The 20,072-nt window shown below is 47.6% G+C and overlaps 1 protein-coding gene across 2 annotated transcripts in view; it reads right to left on the bottom strand.

Annotated features, from left to right (window-relative positions):
* Positions 1 to 955: 955 nt before the first annotated feature.
* Positions 956 to 20,072, bottom strand: part of SLC25A34 (solute carrier family 25 member 34) — a 20,684-nt gene continuing 1,567 nt past the window's right edge. Inside the window, exons 2-6 of one of the 2 annotated variants that reach the window (XR_011359221.1) lie at positions 14,524 to 14,589; positions 2,411 to 2,563; positions 2,182 to 2,316; positions 1,243 to 2,108; positions 956 to 1,177 (exon numbers count right to left, since the gene is read on the bottom strand). Coding sequence is in view for 1 of the 2 variants with exons in the window: in XM_069947500.1 (XP_069803601.1) it covers positions 1,932 to 2,108; positions 2,182 to 2,316; positions 2,411 to 2,563; positions 14,524 to 14,589 (531 nt within the window). In the remaining variant the exon portion in view is untranslated. Of the gene's footprint in view, positions 2,109 to 2,181; positions 2,317 to 2,410; positions 2,564 to 14,523; positions 14,590 to 20,072 lie in introns of both variants that reach the window. The other variant, XM_069947500.1, reaches the window with a different exon arrangement.

The raw sequence follows: 20,072 nt of genomic DNA, 5'->3' as shown, positions 1-20,072 counted from the left end.
CTATAGAAACTGTAGGTCACAAAGGGTCATATAGTTATAGACAGTGTAATACCATGGTATCTCAGACATCTTTAAAATAGGTAGAGGCCCTCCACATACTCCATGTTATGGAGAATTTTTTTCATGTTTAAAGAGCCTAAAGCTATGATTCTTCCATAGTGATAAGTGTAACAGCCTCCATTCACTCTTGTATGTCCGAGATGGTGGTGGATCTCCAATGTCTAGCCAAGACTGTTTTGGCATGAATCGTCTATATTTAAATGGGATATGATCTATATTTAGGAAGAGTAAGACAAGTTGGGGTGTCTGGGGGATCCCTATGGGGAGAACCGTGTTGTTCCAGTAAGGTTTGATTACCGGGCACTGCCATATGTGCAGAAGGGTGCCTCTACCTCCGCAGTTTCTCCAATGGTGGTCAGTTGTCCCTTCAAACATACGGGACAGTTTATCTGGGGTGTAATACCATCTGATATTAGGTTGTACATTTAAACACATCGATGGGGAAATGTATCAAACTTGGTGTAAAGTGAAACTGGCCCAGTTGCCCCAAGAAACCAATCAGATTCCACCTTCCATTTTCCAAAGAGTCTGTGAGGAATGAAAGGTGGAATCTGATTGGTTTCTAGCGGCGACTGAGACAGTTTCACTTTACACCATGTTTGATAAACCTCCCCCATCATGTATATTTTTGAAAGCTCTTTCCTAACCTTCTCCTATGTCACTACAGACATATTCTGTAGAACAGACCCTTGTGGCCAGCACTTGTAACCAGTCTCTGCTCGGAATACGTTCCATCGCCAACAACCCTCAGATATCTATCCTTTCCCGACCACATATCGACTAAACTATCCAGGGACAGTGCACAGTACTACTTCCCTTATAATACACCTGACTGTATGATAACAGTACCACCACATCTACTACTACTAATAATAATCACGACTCACTGAGCAGATTTCAGGTAGACAAGATTTTATTTTTGCCCCTTCAGTGGGGGGAGGGGCGCAGAACCCAAGGCACTTATATTATGTGTCTATAGTTCTCCCTGATCTGATTCTTTCCTGGGTGGGAGCGGTATACCACCAGTCCTTGGTGCGTGGGTGGGGAAGTGTACCACCTGTCCTGAGAGGGGAAGCAGTATACCATCAGTCCTGGGTGGGGGGGAGCAGTGTACCACCTGTCATGAGAGGGGAAGCAGTATACCATCAGTCCTTGGTGGGGGGGGGGGGAGCAGTGTACCACCTGTCCTGGGAGGGGGAGCAGTATACCATCAGTCCTGGGTGGGGGGGAGCAGTGTACCACCTGTCCTGGGAGGGGGAGCAGTATACCATCAGTCCTGGGTGGGGGGGGAGCAGTGTACCACCTGTCCTGGGAGGGGGAGCAGTATACCACCAGTCCTGGGTGGGGGGGAGCAGTGTACCACCTGCCCTGGGTGGGGGGGAGCAGTATACCATCAGTCCTGGGTGGGGGGGAGCAGTATACCACCAGTCCTGGGTGGGGGGGAGCAGTATACAGACGGCCATATTTATTATTGCAACCATGTAATCCTGAGCTCCACAGCTTAGGATAACCCTGCACTGCAACTGGTACTGATTCTATAACCTGCAGCGATAAGGAGTGATCTGTCCTCTGCAGGAGAAATACATACATCACATATATGGACCCTGTAATCCGGGGGAGGGTGCAGGGGGGCGCCAGCACCCCAATTATTATAAAAATAACTAAACTATAAGACGGTGAACACTTTCAGTTTGCATCTGCAGCATCGTTCACTTGTGACGCCATCGCTCGCCTCCATCTTGGCACAATGTACCAAAACCTCAGCTTCTTTTTGTTGCCATCACCTTGCCTCTTCAGTCTCCTTCTGAACCCTGAGATAATATGGGCCCCGAGATGGGGCCCCAGATGTAAGGTCCTTCTTGGCTCCGTCCTCAGTGGTGCTGGTAGTAATAGGTCAGCTTTCTAAGCTCCTCCCAGAAGAGCAGGCTGAGGATGGTGTGCGGCCCCAGGCGGACGTAGGCCGGGACAATGCCCTTGTAGAGAGCCAGGATGCCCTCCTTATGTGTGATCTTCAGGAAGCAGTCTAGGAATCCCCGATAGAGGCGGCCCTGAGGAGAGGCAACAAGAGTTAGGAGGACGCTACAGGAGGAGCCATACATGTGACTGCAGAGCTGCGCTCACCCGGCCCTCGCTGTCCACAGGCTGGTTATACAGGCGGGTGCTGACCACATCAAATGGCGTCATCGCTACTGCAACGCCAATGCTGCTGATCATCCCTCCGGCCAACGGCACCAGCCAGCTGTCATCTAAGAACCACTGGGGGAGCGGAAACAAGAGGCACATTATTACAGTGAGACCCCATAACCGCCCCCCACTCCCCTCCACACCCCTGGTGACTGCTCTCCATTACCTTCTGCTTTTTCACCCATTCTTTGGCATTAGCAAAAGTTGCCAACTGCACCGCAGATCCAACCATGACACGAGGGACGGCTCCATTCACACCGCGCCAAAGTCCTAAGATTCCCTGCTTCTTGTAGATAGTCTCAAAGGCAGAACTGACGCTCTGAGCAGGAGATAAAAAAAGAGAGAGGATGACACTGTAGTTGTAAATCAAACTTCTGTGAAATCAAACTGTCCACTTAGGAAGCAACACCGACTGACAATCACTGACACCTGCTGTTGTGCAAATGGAATAGACAACAGCTGGAAATTATTGGCAATCAGCAAGACCCCCTTAATAAAGAAAGGTTTTGCAGGTGGGGACCACAGACCACTTCTCACTACCTAGGCTTTCTGGCTGATGCTTTGGTCACTTTTGAATGTTGGTGGTGCTTACACACTTGTGGTAGCATGAGACAACATCTACAACCCACACAAGTGGCTCAGGTAGTGCAGCTCATCCAGGATGGCACATCAATGCGATCTGTGGCAAGAAGGTTTGCTGCGTCTGTCAGCGTAGTGTCCAGAGGCTGGAGGTACTACCAGGAGACAGGCCAGTACACCGGGAGTCGTGGAGGAGGCCGTAGGAGGCAACACCCCAGCAGCAGGACCGCGACCTCCGCCTTCGTGCAAGGAGGAACAGGAGGAGCACTGCCCGAGCCCTGCACAATCACCTCCAGCAGCCACAGATGTGCATGTGTCTGCACAAACGGTTAGAAATGGACTCCATGAGGATGGTATGAGGGCCCAACGTCCACAGATGGGGGTTGTGCTCACAGTCCAACACCGTGCAGGACACGTGGCATTTGCCAGAAAACACCAGGATTGGCAGATTTACCACTGGCGCCCCTTGTGCTCCTCACAGATGAGAGCAGGCTCACACTGAGCACATGTGACAAACGTGACAGAGTCTGGAGACACCGTGGAGAGCGATCTGCTGCCTGCAACATCCCTCAGCATGAGCGGTCTGGCAGTGGGTCAGTAATGGGGGGGGGGCAAGAAGAAGGCATTGAAGCTATTGACTGGCCACCCGTTCCCCTGAATCCCATTGAGCCCATCAGTGACATCATGTCGCCTTCATCCACCAACGTCATGTTGCAGAACAGACTGTCCAGGTCTGGGAGGATATCCCTCAGGAGACCATCGGCCACCTCAGCAGGAGCATGCCCGGGCCTTGTAGGGAGGTCATACAGACACCTCATCAGGAGCATGCCCGGGCCTTGTAGGGAGGTCATACAGACACCTCATCAGGAGCATGCCCGGGCCTTGTAGGGAGGTCATACAGACACCCCATCAGGAGCATGCCCGGGCCTTGTAGGAAGGTCATACAGACACCCCATCAGGAGCATGCCCGGGCCTTGTAGCGACATCATACGGGCACGTGGAGGCCACACACAATACTCTGCCTCAATGTCACTTGGTATAAGGACATTACAGCAAAGTTGGATCAGCCTGGAGGGTGTTTTTCCATTGTAATTTTGTGTTGACGCCACCTCCAGGCCACCATTGGGTAATACATGGGATTTCCAGTGATGAGGTGTGTGGGATGTTGGTGTCGGCACATTCAGCTTTGTACAAAACAAAGTATCACTGAGAAGATTTCAGTCACATCTAGGAGGTGTCCCTGTATGTTCTTGAGCAGTGTATGTAAGGATATTATACAGTCATGTATAGAAGGTTCTAGAAAAGGGGAGGATCCTGCTCAGCCACCAGTGACCTTTCTAATGGGGGAGGATGTCCTGTATATATAGAGGAGAGGTTAGTATCCGGTATATGTGGAAACCCCTGCTGCCTATGAACTGTGACAAGACTGGTGAACTACACTGCCCAGCCTGCCCATGGCTGTCCCTCATCATGGTGACTGTTCCTCCATACTGCTAGGGTGTGTTGTATCCTGGCAGACACATAGTGATATATCCTGGAGATTATTACACCCCTGTCCCCTCTAGAGATCTGCAGAACATCGCTCTGTCCTCTCTACCTCCTGGCAGATGCATAGTGATATATCCTGCAGATTATTACACCCCTGTCCTCTTTAGACATATGCAGAACATTGCTCTGGCATTGCTGCCACATGATCTTTAATCCCTTGATGGTTGAAGTATTTGCACAGCTCCAGTATTTCTCTGCTATCGGGTGATGTCATCCATTTTCCTCTGGCTATAGGATTAGTCACGTGATCCCCTTAGGAGATAATGGGTTTTCTCTGTGTCACGTTCCGTCGGTGTGGGACAAAGGTGAAGGAGATAGGAAAACAAGAAAAGAGCTGAGGAAGCACAGGACAGGCGAGGGCAACCAAAACTAACACCAACATATACACTGCTATATACTGCTGTGTATGTGTGTATAGCCATGTATAGCTGTATATGTGTGTACATCTGTGTATATCTGTATATGTGTGTATAGCCGTGTCTATGTGTATAGCCGTGTATAGAAATTTGTGTATAGCTGTGTATATGCACATATACACTGCTATACACATATACAGATTCAATGATGTGATCACATATGAGACCCACACATCGTATACTACAGGAACAGCTATTCATATATTACTGCTGACAACCAGCCTGTATATCATGTGTATAGAGAGATAGTCACAGCCCCGCCCCCTGTATGTCATGTGTATAGAGAGGTAGTCACAGCCCCGCCCTCTGTATGTCATGTGCATAGAGAGGTAGTCACAGCCCCGTTCCCTGTATGCCATGTGTATAGAGTGGTAGTCACAGCCCCGCCCCTCTTTATATACTGTGTATAAAGGTAGTCATAGCACCGCCTCTGTATATCATGTGTATAGTCAAAGCCCCGCCCCCTGTATGTCATGTGTATAGAGAGGTAGTCACAGCCCCGTCCCCTGTATATCCTGTGTATAGAGGTAGTCACAGCCCTGCCCCCTGTATGTCATGTGTACAGAGAGATAGTCACAGCCCCCGCCCCCGCTATATACTGTGTATAGAGAGGTAGTCATAGCCCCACCCCCGGTATATGCGATGCCCGGGCCCCTAGGGGCCACTCCGCTAAGAGGATGTTGTTGCGGGCAGGAACCAGGGCAGCTGCTAGCTAGAGGGTTGTCACGGTTTAGGCACAAGGGATCACAGCTGGAAACCGGGCTCCTGACCATGCGGGAATACTGGGCATGCGATTCTTCGTTGTCCTTAGTCAGGGCACCAATTATCACACCAATGCCAGGGTTCAGAAACAACGGTAGTTGTATATTTATTGTAACGGTGGTAACTAGTAGCAACAGTCTCTCCGGATGCAACCGGGAATAAGGCGGACTTGGATAAGGCAGAGTAATGGGTGATGCTGCAATAGGCTGTGAGAGTAGTGTGCTGAATGATGGGAGTAGTAGTGATACTGAGGATAAGATGCTGGGTGGAATGAGACTGAGATGAATACTTGCTGCTGATGATTAGAGAAGATGATGAGAGGAATGACTGAAGAACGGAACCCAGATCTGGAGAATAGATGAGAATCTTGAGAATAGAACACAGCCAGAAACACTTCTGGTAATGCTGCAGCAGATACCGCAGGGCTGCGGCCTTGTGACACAGGAGCAGCAGCAACACACAACCTATCCCCCTGAAGGTGGGAGACAAGACTGAGGCAGAGAGGAAGTCACATGGTATTCCCCAGCCAAAGCTCGATGGCCATTGGAGCTACCCTGGAAGCAGGGGCAGTCATGTGACATCCAGCCATTGCATCATCACACCATTAGGCATATACAGTGAAATATACATGAGAAGTACCATACTTGAACACTGGGGGGGGGCGACATAATACCCTTAGGCACTGATAACTGAATATACATACAAGAAATGAATGGAATAGCAGACCTGAATACTGAGAGGGGTGACACAATACACATAGTTTGCAGTGGACCATAGCTTTCCAGAACAGAACTGGTCATAATAAAGGGGCAGAGACAAAGTAAAAAATAGATACTCTGTTCTGGGACACTGCATATATCATGTGTATAGAGAGGTAGTCACAGCCCCGCCCACTGTATGTCACGTGTATAGAGGGGTAGTCAAGCCCCGCCCACTGTATATCATGTGTATAGAGGTAGTCACAGCCCTGCCCCCTGTATGTCATGTGTACAGAGAGATAGTCACAGCCCCGCCCCCTGTATATCATGTGTATAGAGAGATAGTCACAGCCCCGCCCCCTGTATATCATGTGTATAGAGAGATAGTCACAGCCCCGCCCCCTGTATATCATGTGTATAGAGAGATAGTCACAGCCCCGCCCCCTGTATATCATGTGTATAGAGATAGTCACAGCCCCGCCCCCTGTATATCATGTGTATAGAGAGATAGTCACAGCCCCGCCCCCTGTATATCATGTGTATAGAGAGATAGTCACAGCCCCGCCCCCTGTATATCCTGTGTATAGAGAGATAGTCACAGCCCCGCCCCCTGTATATCATGAGTATAGAGAGGTATACACAGCCCCGCCCCCTGGATGACATCACTGATATAATGACATGTGATCAGACATGTGATCACACATCTTATAGTACAGGAACAGCTACTTATCTATATATATATAGTGTACAGATGTTCAGTCGCAACGTTCTGTCTTTGGTTTTGAACATAAGAAATGATGTCAGATGGAGATTAAGGATTAACTCAGTTCTAATAACTACAAATAATATTCAGAGATGAGAAGATCTGCAGCCATAGAGGATTGGCAGTTGTTGGCTTGGGGGGGTGGGGTTAGACATGAGATGCTCTGCAGAGCATCACTGTGCACCTGTCTCCAACCACTGGGGTCATATACTGCTATGAGCAGAGCACAGTGTCCCCTGATGGTGGCTGCTGGGTAGGGCTTTAGCAATATTTGCTAAAATCTACCTCTACCTATCCTTACTCTTTCGTGCAGTAACCCCTCCCCATGCCATAGAGGCAAAGAGAGGAGAGCTGTCAGTGTCTGTATACACAGCACCAGAGCGGTTAGTGTACATGTAGGAGACTGCCCCAGTATATACAGACTCTGTATATACTGTGGCAGTGCAGCAGGGCTATACACAGCACCAGGGCTGGCACAGTGTATACAGACATTGCACTACCACGGTATATAATTACTCTTTGTACTGAGGTGTCCCACCATGGGTGTTGCTATTGGTTACACCCTTCGCAAAAGTCTGTACCTAAAAGAGTAAGGGCCCTATCCCATGGGATGATTATCGTTCAAATTATCGTTACATTGTTCGGATCTAAACGATAATCATTCGGTTGAATAGCAGTTAACGATTAAACAACGAATGAGAAATTGTTGATCGCTTAATAAGACCTGGACCTATTTTTATCATTGCTCGTTCGCAAACCGCTTGCATTGAATAATACGTTGTTCTGACGTTCGCAGTAGCAACGAATGCAATAGCGGTGACAAGGCGACCGCAAGAACGATCATAAGTTACTATTATTGTTTTATGTAAATGGGTGAACGATTTCAGGCTGTTCGCAATAGCGGTCGTTTGAAATCGTTTATCGCTAACGATTATGCGACCGATAATCGTCCCATGGAATAGGTAAGTGGTAATGTAGCAGTACCAAAGTTTTACCACTATATGTCGTTGTTACAAGTATTTGGGGGAGATTTATGAAAGGGTGTAAATATACACCTGGTGTAAACTGCCCACAGCAACCAATCACAGCTCCTCCTATATTTTACCAGAGGTGAAAGCTGAGCTGTGATTGGTTGCTGTGGGCAGTTTACACCAGGTGTATATTTACACCCCTTCATAAATCTCCCCCTTTGTGTCCAGATATTGCACAGCTGTAGGAACTAAATGGTTATTGTTTTCTTATGTACCACATGGATCTGTACTTCAATGAGAGTTTTTTCTTCTTCTAACCTATCACCTTTCTCTTTACATCTTACACACGCACTCCTCAACCACTCACAGCACAGTTTACATATGCTGTAGGGAGGAAGTTACATGGGTATAGGAAGTGCGGGGTCTTCTTACCTTGGATTCTGTAGAGGAAGGATGCAAGATAAGATGCTCTCTACAGCAGTTTGGCCCTGGCTCCTACCAGGTCCCCAGTCCGGGGTTGTGGTCTAGAAGTGAGCGGAGCACATGTATATGCGAGACCTAGACAAAGTTTTACCTCAAGCAACCTTATTACACACCATGCAGTGTAAAAGGGGTATTCCCCCCTAAAATTTTTGCACTAATACGTTGCCCACCCATAGTTTTCCATCTTTCCAATATCAATTTATTATGGATTCTGCACAGTTTTGCTGTTATCTAGTTGCATTCACCCCCACCAAACGCATAGAATCATCAAATCTCAGTCCAACCTGTCTCCACTCTCTGCTCCTGGCCCCCACCCTCTGAGACGGCATCAGGTGTCCTCCATCTCTTCAATAGGCCGGCTTCTCTATTGAAGTGAGTGAGGACACTGACAGCTGCTGCTGATCAGTGCCTCCCGACTCCTTCCCTCAGGTCACCTGTGGCTCTCCCCTGCAGCTCAATCGCCAGCGGCACATCCCCGTCATTCACCGCCACCCCCCACCCCCCCGACTCACTAGCATCAGCACCAAATGCTGCTATATCGCCCATTCAGCTCTGCTATATCGCTCATTCAGCTCTGCTATATATCGCTCATTCAGCTCTGCTATATATCGCTCATTCAGCTCTGCTATATATCGCTCATTCAGCTCTGCTATATCTTGTGCATATCAGCTCTGCATAAGCATTGCATGATGGGAGATGTAGTTTTCTGGACAACGCCATGTGAGATATAGTTCGGCTTTTTAAATAACTTGTAACTATGGAACGGAAGCAGCTAGAAAGACGGGAGACGGCTCAAAATTCTCAGGGGGAGCATTTTATTTTTTTAGCTCTTGGGGGAAATACCCCTTTAAGTCTCTACTAGAGAGGACATGTCAGGGATAATCGTAACCCACGCCGTGGACATTGTAACACGGTGCAGGACAGTATTCACAAGGAGTAAAGGAACTGATCCGGATAGAGTAAAGTTGCTAGAAGCCTAAGCACTCTATCTCGCAGCTCGGGTGTAATCAGAGAACTCTGGCCACTCTGCTCATGCCAGCTAACAAGTTCTGGGGCTTGTGTCACCCTTTAGGATGGGTCACCAGACACTGGTGGGCAATAGGTGGTGCAAAGAACAAGGAGTCAAAACACAGGAACAAGTATTTTCTTAACTTTCAAGTATTCTAGTTATTCTACCTCTAAAGTTCCGGCAGAGCACAGTACTACTTGGGTTGGGACTCTCTTAACATCCTTCTCTCTACTCTTCTGAAACCTCTTCTGTCTCTTATCACACAACCCAGCCAGCACGGCTGTGTCACCTTTTCACTCTTGGTACAGATCTGGACTCTAAAGTATAAAGCAATGTATCAAGACAAAAGTGTATTATATGTTCTCTGTATCAAGTATCTTCATAGTAAACAAGAGTATATGTATTTTAACGGGACTCTGTGGTTCTTCACCAAGCACCGACACAGTAATCACACTTTCCTTGGGTTATCTCCTCTTTATGTTGGTGGCAGTACCATTAGTCAGGGTGGGTCACTATTCCACTCCGGACCACTGTGATAATTGCCCAAGGGACCCCCAAACAGCCCGGCAGGTTACTGTCCACAGGGGAAAAGGTATAGCCAGCCCGCTCAAAATAAAAGCAGGTGTGCCAGGATACCTGTGTGACGACATAAGACAAGGGTTACCAAGGCTAGGCATCCATCCACAGACTGCAGTTTCAGGGTATTTGCCCCTCGTCAGTGTGGAGCAGGATTCTGGCTACTGGGGCAATGATAAATAGACCAACAAAACACAACAATCACTGAACTCAGGGAGAACAGTGAAAAATTCCAATGGAGTACTCATTTACAAGTCTCCATTGATTGTCCCATACAAAATTTGAATATGCAAAAAAATGGTCCGTGGAGCCTCAGTTACGAGTCTCAAAACACGGGAATAGCCAGATATCCCTCTCTCCAGAGAAGGAAGCCCATTGCCAAGGGGTGCCTCCTAGTGGGGAGAGCACCAAACCGCCCTGATACGTAGTCCCTCAGGTCCTCACTCCATTGGAATTTTTCACTGTTCTGAGTTCAGTAATTGTTGTGTTTTGTTGGTCTATTTATCATTGCCCCAGTAGCCAGAATCCTGCTCCACACTGACGAGGGGCAAATACCCCGAAACTGCAGTCTGTGGATGGATGCCTAGCCTTGGTAACCCTTGTCTTATGTCATTATACTCGCCACAGAGTTAGACTTTGACTTACAGGGGCCACCCTGGTGTTTCCCTATTTAGGTCCCAAAGCTCGCAACAGAGTGAGGACCTGAGGGACTACGTATCAGGGTGGTTTGGTGCTCTCCCCACTAGGAGGCACCCCTTGGCAATGGGCTTCCTTCTCTGGAGAGAGGGATATCTGGCTATTCCCGTGTTTTGAGACTCGTAACTGAGGCTCCACGGACCCCTTTTTTGCATATTCAAATTTTGTATGGGACAATCAATGGAGACTCCTAAATGAGTACTCCATTGGAATTTTTCACTGTTCTCCCTGAGTTCAGTGATTGTTGTGTTTTGTTAGGATACCTGTGTGCCCAACCAGCACTGGCGTCACAACAACATAACACCTGGCTGAGCTGTGCCTCGACCAACCACCACTGGAGTGGCGTCACACTTCACTACCTGGCAAGTGACTGGTCGAGCCTCACGGCGGGGCATCACCACAGTATACTGAGGCAGTCTCCTTTATGTACACTGTATCGGACCTGGTGCTGTATATATAAAGGGATACCTTGAGTACCCTGCAGGTTGGCAGCTGCTGGTGGCCTGGAGAGTTGTACCCCTGGCAGCAGTGTCCCAGGTGGCGGGGAGAGGCAGGAGCAGTGGGTTTTTGAATTTGGCACGATGATGGAGGCTGATTGGCAGGGTGGCGGTGGTGTTCCCCGTGGCAGGGAGTAGTAGGTGCAGCGGAGGCAGAACAGGGTGAATGACGGCCAGGCTCTGCCCCCCCCCCCCCCGTCCCGTTATGAGCATGTGTGCAGAGGCGGGGCAGGAGCGTGCAGCCGTCCGCTATGGCTGTCTGTCCTATGAATAAGTGCCGAGTGACATCACTGGAGCAGCGTCCAGGCGGAACGACGGGCGGGCAATATTATTTTGTCGATGGCGGGCAGCGAGATCAAAACAACTTTCGGGGCTTTCCGCCGGGAAACTGTAGTTCGGGCCCTGAGCTCCACTGCTTGCCCTGCAGGGGCAGCGCTCAATTTTTCTTTCTTTGAAAATCGAATTTTCATAAAAAATCAAATCAATTCTCAAATTTTGGGCGAATTAATCAAATTGTTAGATTAATCGCCCAGCCCTACTGCTGGGTAATGTATGCTGCACCGCGAGCGCTAGAGCAGCCTAAACCAAGGTGCTCCGGTCTGATAGGTGCGGGGTCCCTGCCTGTGCCAGACATCAGAGATTACACTGATAATAGCGGCCCAGCATCACCAGTGTAGGCTCCCCACTTACATCAGGTTAAGGACCTATCATGATATCATGATTATGGTCACATGACCCCCATCTCCCAGCTCCTTTAGCCAGAGGGCAGTATAACGGAACATGGAGAGCACAGGGGAGCGGAATGAGAATCTCCTGGCAGAGGTGGAAGCTTCTGACCCCCCATCTGACCCCCGTGCTCCTCTTCTATACAACAGGGCTGTAGAGGATGGAAGAGCTGAACACTGCCAGGTAGGTAGAGGGATATGTTATGGAGACAGGCTGCAGTGTGGTGTGGATTAAGGGCAGCGCCGTATGTATGGAGGGTACCTGGCTGGGTATGGAGGGGGTACACTGACTGCAGAGTCTTCCTCCTTTACCTCTTTTGTTAGCAGCTACCAGGAAAGGGTTAAAGTTATTTCTAGTATTTAACTCCTCCCCTTACTCCCTCCCCCTCCCCCCTTGCAGGCACACCTCCTGGGTGTTTCCTATGAGCTCTGTGGCTAATAGGCCGGTTTCCCTCCTTTCTCTAGCCCCTCCCTATCCCTTTAGCCCCCTGAGTTGCCTCTTCCTGCCCTCAGTCTCCACAGGACTTACCTGCAGCAGTTTGCCCGCCCATCCTCCCTTTTGGTCTTGTTTTTTGTGGTTTTATGTTTCTTTTTGTTGTTATACTATATATCACGGCAGGCATATCACTTACACCCCTCGGTCTAAGAGTTTGGCACTACCCGCCTGACGGTTATTGGTATGGTTAAAAAAACGATCACCACCCAGCATAAAAGTTATGTTGGTCTGGGTCTTTATTACTGGCAGCGGATCCTTATTAATTATGGTTGAGGTTTTCTTGGGGTCTATGTGCAGTCTTTCTGCTTGTGGTGTTAGGTTACTACAGGTGGAGCAGTATGTATTGCTATACTGTGGTGTTAGGTTACTACAGGTGGAGCAGTATGTATTGCTATACTGTGGTGTTGGGTTATTCAGGTGGAGCAGTATATATTTCTACAGTGTGGTGTTGGGTTATTCAGGTGGAGCAGTATATATTTCTACAGTGTGGTGTTGGGTTATTCAGGTGGAGCAGTATATATTTCTACAGTGTGGTGTTGGGTTATTCAGGTGGAGCAGTATATATTTCTACAGTGTGGTGTTGGGTTACTACAGGTGGAGCAGTATTTATTTCTACAGTGTGGTGTTGGGTTATTCAGGTGGAGCAGTATATATTTCTACAGTGTGGTGTTGGGTTATTCAGGTGGAGAAGTATATATTTCTACAGTGTGGTGTTGGGTTACTACAGGTGGAGCAGTATATATTTCTACAGTGTGGTGTTGGGTTATTCAGGTGGAGAAGTATATATTTCTACAGTGTGGTGTTGGGTTATTCAGGTGGAGAAGTATATATTTCTACAGTGTGGTGTTGGGTTACTACAGGTGGAGCAGTATATATTTCTACAGTGTGGTGTTGGGTTATTCAGGTGGAGAAGTATGTATTATTAAACGGTTGTGTTGGGTTACTACAGGTGGAGCAGTATGTATTGCTATTCTGTGGTGTTGGCTTTTACAGGTGTAGCTGTATATTTTTTGCAGTGTTGTGTTGGGTTATACAGGTGGAGCGGTATGTATTACTATACTGTGGAGTTGGGTTATACAGATGGAGTAGTATGCATTTATGCAGTTTGCTGGTCTGGCGCAGTGCAGTAGTATGTGTTTGTTGGCACGGCCCCAGCATCAATAGGTATCGCATGTGCCACAAGCCTCAGTACCTGCAGGTGACAATTCAATGTGACAAAGTGGAGGATACAAAAACATTCAGCGTAATGTGTACAGGCTCCTGACTCCCCTGGATTCCCGGGGGCCGGATCACAGATCGGACTACTGATTGGGTGATGAGGAGCGGCCGGTGTCACAATCAATAAACCACTGAGAGCACGAGACGCGGCCCCCACCCCCACTGGACTTCGTATCCTAACACAGTCCATTAGCAACAGTAATCTGCAGGAGATAGCACTGTGTATAATAGGAGGGAGAGAGGGCAGAGCGATGTTCTGCAGATCTCTAGAGAGGTCAGGGGTGTAATAATCTGCAGAATATATTATTATGTATAATAGGAGGGAGAGAGGGCAGAACAATGTTCTGCAGATCTCTAGAGAGGTCAGGGGTGTAATAATCTGCAGGAGATAGCACTGTGTATAATAGGAGGGAGAGAGGGCAGAGCGATGTTCTGCAGATCTCTAGAGAGGTCAGGGGTGTAATAATCTGCAGAATATATTATTATGTATAATAGGAGGGAGAGAGGACAGAACGATGTTCTGCAGATCTCTAGAGAGGTCAGGGGTGTAATAATCTGCAGAATATATGATTATGTATAATAGGAGGGAGAGAGGGCAGAACTATGTTCTGCAGATCTCTAGAGAGGTCAGGGGTGTAATAATCTGCAGAATATATGATTATGTATAATAGGAAGTAGAAAGGACAGAGTGATGTTCTGTAGAGCGGTCCAGGGTGTGATAATCTGCAGGATATATGATTATGTATAATAGGAGGTAAAGAGGACAGAGCGATGTTCTGCAGATCTGTAGAGCGGTCCAGGGTGTGATGGTCTGCAGGTTACATCTCGACCTCTGGTCTCACCTGGTGGTTGTGCTGATGTCCTACAGCGATGGCGGCCACTGTCTGCGCCTGGAGATGCGTCTTCACCTGCAGGAACAGAGCGGGGTGTTAGTAGATGTATCGGGATGGGAGAGGGCAATGCGAATATTGGGGTGACAAAGTCCTCACCCAGAATCAGCACCGGTCATGTGACCTCTGGGGCAGCTTTATCAATGAGGTCTGAGAGAAGAGCCCTCCCTGTTGCCCATAGCAACCGATCAATGCTCTGGTAAAGCAAAAGCTGAGCTGTGATTGGTCGCTACAGGAAACAGGGACAGGTGATTGTGATAACTGCCAGTGCTGTCTGATATAATGGCGGTATAGTGAGTGCAGCCATATATGAGGAGCTGCCAGTGCTGTCTGATATAATGGCGGTATAGTGAGAGCAGCCATATATGAGGAGCTGTCAGTCCTGTATATTATAATGGCGGTATAGTGAGCAGCCATATATGAGGAGCTGTCAGTGCTGTCTGATATAATGGCGGTATAGTGAGCAGCCATATATGAGGAGCTGTCAGTGCTGTCTGATATAATGGCGGTATAGTGAGAGCAGCCATATATGAGGAGCTGTCAGTCCTGTATATTATAATGGCGGTATAGTGAGCAGCCATATATGAGGAGCTGTCAGTGCTGTCTGATATAATGGCGGTATAGTGAGCAGCCATATATGAGGAGCTGTCAGTGCTGTCTGATATAATGGCGGTATAGTGAGTGCAGCCATATATGAGGAGCTGTCAGTCCTGTATATTATAATGGCGGTATAGTGAGTGCAGCCATATATGAGGAGCTGTCAGTCCTGTATATTATAATGGCGGTATAGTGAGTGCAGCCATATATGAGGAGCTGTCAGTGCTGTCTGATATAATGGCGGTATAGTGAGTGCAGCCATATATGAGGAGCTGTCAGTGCTGTCTGATATAATGGCGGTATAGTGAGAGCAGCCATATATGAGGAGCTGTCAGTGCTGTCTGATATAATGGCGGTATAGTGAGAGCAGCCATATATGAGGAGCTGCCAGTGCTGTCTGATATAATGGCGGTATAGTGAGAGCAGCCATATATGAGGAGCTGTCAGTCCTGTATATTATAATGGCGGTATAGTGAGTAGCCATATATGAGGAGCTGTCAGTGCTGTCTGATATAATGGCGGTATAGTGAGAGCAGCCATATATGAGGAGCTGTCAGTGCTGTCTGATATAATGGCGGTATAGTGAGTGCAGCCATATATGAGGAGCTGTCAGTGCTGTCTGATATAATGGCGGTATAGTGAGTGCAGCCATATATGAGGAGCTGCCAGTGCTGTCTGATATAATGGCGGTATAGTGAGAGCAGCCATATATGAGGAGCTGTCAGTCCTGTATATTATAATGGCGGTATAGTGAGAGCAGCCATATATGAGGAGCTGTCAGTCCTGTATATTATAATGGCGGTATAGTGAGAGCAGCCATATATGAGGAGCTGTCAGTCCTGTATATTATAATGGCGGTATAGTGAGTGCAGCCATATATGAGGAGCTGTCAGTGCTGTCTGATATAATGGCGGTATAGTGAGAGCAGCCATATATGAGGAGCTGCCAGTGCTGTCTGATATAATGGCGGTATAGTGAGAGCAGCCATATATGAGGAGCTGTCAGTCCTGTATATTATAATGGCGGTATAGTGAGTAGCCATATATGAGGAGCTGTCAGTGCTGTCTGATATAATGGCGGTATAGTGAGAGCAGCCATATATGAGGAGCTGTCAGTGCTGTCTGATATAATGGCGGTATAGTGAGTGCAGCCATATATGAGGAGCTGTCAGTGCTGTCTGATATAATGGCGGTATAGTGAGTGCAGCCATATATGAGGAGCTGTCAGTCCTGTATATTATAATGGCGGTATAGTGAGAGCAGCCATATATGAGGAGCTGTCAGTGCTGTCTGATATAATGGCGGTATAGTGAGTGCAGCCATATATGAGGAGCTGTCAGTGCTGTCTGTTATAATAGCGGTATAGTGAGTGCAGCCATATATGAGGAGCTGTCAGTCCTGTATATTATAATGGCCGTATAGTGAGTGCAGCCATATATGAGGAGCTGTCAGTGCTGTCTGATATAATGGCGGTATAGTGAGAGCAGCCATATATGAGGAGCTGTCAGTCCTGTATATTATAATGGCGGTATAGTGAGAGCAGCCATATATGAGGAGCTGTCAGTGCTGTCTGATATAATGGCGGTATAGTGAGTGCAGCCATATATGAGGAGCTGTCAGTCCTGTATATTATAATGGCGGTATAGTGAGAGCAGCCATATATGATAAGCTGTCAGTGCTGTCTGATATAATGGCGGTATAGTGAGAGCAGCCATATATGAGGAGCTGTCAGTGCTGTCTGATATAATGGCGGTATAGTGAGAGCAGCCATATATGAGGAGCTGTCAGTGCTGTCTGATATAATGGCGGTATAGTGAGAGCAGCCATATATGAGGAGCTGTCAGTCCTGTATATTATAATGGCGGTATAGTGAGAGCAGCCATATATGAGGAGCTGTCAGTCCTGTATATTATAATGGCGGTATAGTGAGCAGCCATATATGAGGAGCTGTCAGTCCTGTATATTATAATGGCGGTATAGTGAGAGCAGCCATATATGAGGAGCTGTCAGTCCTGTATATTATAATGGCGGTATAGTGAGTGCAGCCATATATGAGGAGCTGTCAGTGCTGTCTGATATAATGGCGGTATAGTGAGAGCAGCCATATATGAGGAGCTGTCAGTCCTGTATATTATAATGGCGGTATAGTGAGAGCAGCCATATATGAGGAGCTGTCAGTCCTGTATATTATAATGGCGGTATAGTGAGTGCAGCCATATATGAGGAGCTGTCAGTGCTGTCTGATATAATGGCGGTATAGTGAGTGCAGCCATATATGAGGAGCTGTCAGTGCTGTCTGATATAATGGCGGTATAGTGAGTGCAGCCATATATGAGGAGCTGTCAGTGCTGTGTATTATAATGGCGGTATAGTGAGTGCAGCCATATATGAGGAGCTGTCAGTGCTGTCTGATATAATGGCGGTATAGTGAGTGCAGCCATATATGAGGAGCTGTCAGTGCTGTCTGATATAATGGCGGTATAGTGAGTGCAGCCATATATGAGGAGCTGTCAGTGCTGTCTGATATAATGGCGGTATAGTGAGTGCAGCCATATATGAGGAGCTGTCAGTGCTGTCTGATATAATGGCGGTATAGTGAGTGCAGCCATATATGAGGAGCTGTCAGTGCTGTCTGATATAATGGCGGTATAGTGAGAGCAGCCATATATGAGGAGCTGTCAGTGCGGTCTGATATAATGGCGGTATAGTGAGTGCAGCCATATATGAGGAGCTGTCAGTGCTGTCTGATATAATGGCGGTATAGTGAGTGCAGCCATATATGAGGAGCTGTCAGTGCTGTCTGATATAATGGCGGTATAGTGAGTGCAGCCATATATGAGGAGCTGTCAGTGCTGTCTGATATAATGGCGGTATAGTGAGAGCAGCCATATATGAGGAGCTGTCAGTGCGGTCTGATATAATGGCGGTATAGTGAGTGCAGCCATATATGAGGAGCTGTCAGTGCTGTCTGATATAATGGCGGTATAGTGAGTGCAGCCATATATGTGGATGGCTGCCCCTCCCCCACGGTCACCCTCAGACTGAAGTTCCTATTTATGTCACCATGGAAACCAACCGAGTGACGCATCCTCCAGCCTGAAATACCGACACAGAGGACGTGACAAGAGACACAGGTCACATGGTGCAGGGCGGACAATGACTGGTATCACTTTGGAGGCCCCTTAATCCCCCTTCTTCATTTGTGCTTTCTATAGGGTCACCATGTTCAGGATTTCTGCTTGCTGTCAGTGAATGGAGACACTATACACTGTAAGGATAAGGGGCGCTGTGAGCGTCTCTCAGAGGTGTCTGCAGGTGGCGCTCACTGTAACAGGATCCCCTCCCCTGGTATTGGCTCTGGCAACGGTGCCAGGGAGCTGCAGATCTGCTCTGTGTCACCACAATGGCTGCCGTGTGCCGTCACTGGGTGCAGATCCTGGCACCGAGCAGAAGGTCACCCCCAAAACAAGCACCCTCGTAATACCAGTCCTGGGGTCACCGCTCAGATTCTACCAGCCTCTGGAAAAGCTGAGTGACACCAATATGGTCACCACTACAGCTGCTTCACCGCCTGTCATGTATAACAGGGGGAACGCAGTCGGGGTGTGATGGGCGCCCCCTACATGTCAGTAACAGGATTGGAAAAACATGGCGGCTATCTTCCAAAAACAGCTCCACTCTTGTCCGCAGTTTGTGTGCGGAATTACAGCTCAGTTCCATAGCAGTTATCTGTGGTGTTACATAGGACTGCAGGGGACATCTACTACATTATCTGTACTCAGAGATATCACTGTGTTATCTGTGCTGTTACATAGGACTGCAGGTGACATTACTACATTATCTGTACTCAGAGATATCACTGTGTTATCTGTGCTGTTACATAGGACTGCAGGTGACATTACTACATTATCTGTACTCAGAGATATCACTGTGTTATCTGTGCTGTTACATAGGACTGCAGGTGACATCTACTACATTATCTGTACTCAGAGATATCACTGTGTTATCTGTGCTGTTACATAGGACTGCAGGTGACATTACTACATTATCTGTACTCAGAGATATCACTGTGTTATCTGTGCTGTTACATAGGACTGCAGGTGACATTACTACATTATCTGTACTCAGAGATATCACTGTGTTATCTGTGCTGTTACATAGGACTGCAGGTGACATTACTACATTATCTGTACTCAGAGATATCACTGTGTTATCTGTGCTGTTACATAGGACTGCAGGTGACAGCTACTACATTATCTGTACTCAGAGATATCACTGTGTTATCTGTGCTGTTACATAGGACTGCAGGTGACATTACTACATTATCTGTACTCAGAGATATCACTGTGTTATCTGTGCTGTTACATAGGACTGCAGGTGACATTACTACATTATCTGTACTCAGAGATATCACTGTGTTATCTGTGCTGTTACATAGGACTGCAGGTGACATTACTACATTATCTGTACTCAGAGATATCACTGTGTTATCTGTGCTGTTACATAGGACTGCAGGTGACATTACTACATTATCTGTACTCAGAGATATCACTGTGTTATCTGTGCTGTTACATAGGACTGCAGGTGACATTACTACATTATCTGTACTCAGAGATGTCACTGTGTTATCTGTGCTGTTACATAGGACTGCAGGTGACTACTCCATTATCTGTACTCTGTGCTGTTACATAGGACTGCAGGTGACTACTACATTATCTGTACTCAGAGATATCACTGTTATCTGTGCTGTTACATAGGACTGCAGGTGACATCTACTGCATTATCTGTACTCAGAGAGATATCACTGTTATCTGTGCTGTTACATAGGACTGCAGGTGACAGCTACTACATTATCTGTACTCAGAGATATCACTGTGTTATCTGTGCTGTTACATAGGACTGCAG

This window comes from Dendropsophus ebraccatus, chromosome 12 (genome assembly GCF_027789765.1).
Source record: "Dendropsophus ebraccatus isolate aDenEbr1 chromosome 12, aDenEbr1.pat, whole genome shotgun sequence".
Taxonomy (NCBI): domain Eukaryota; kingdom Metazoa; phylum Chordata; class Amphibia; order Anura; family Hylidae; genus Dendropsophus; species Dendropsophus ebraccatus.
This window is presented reverse-complemented; position numbering and strand designations above follow the sequence as displayed.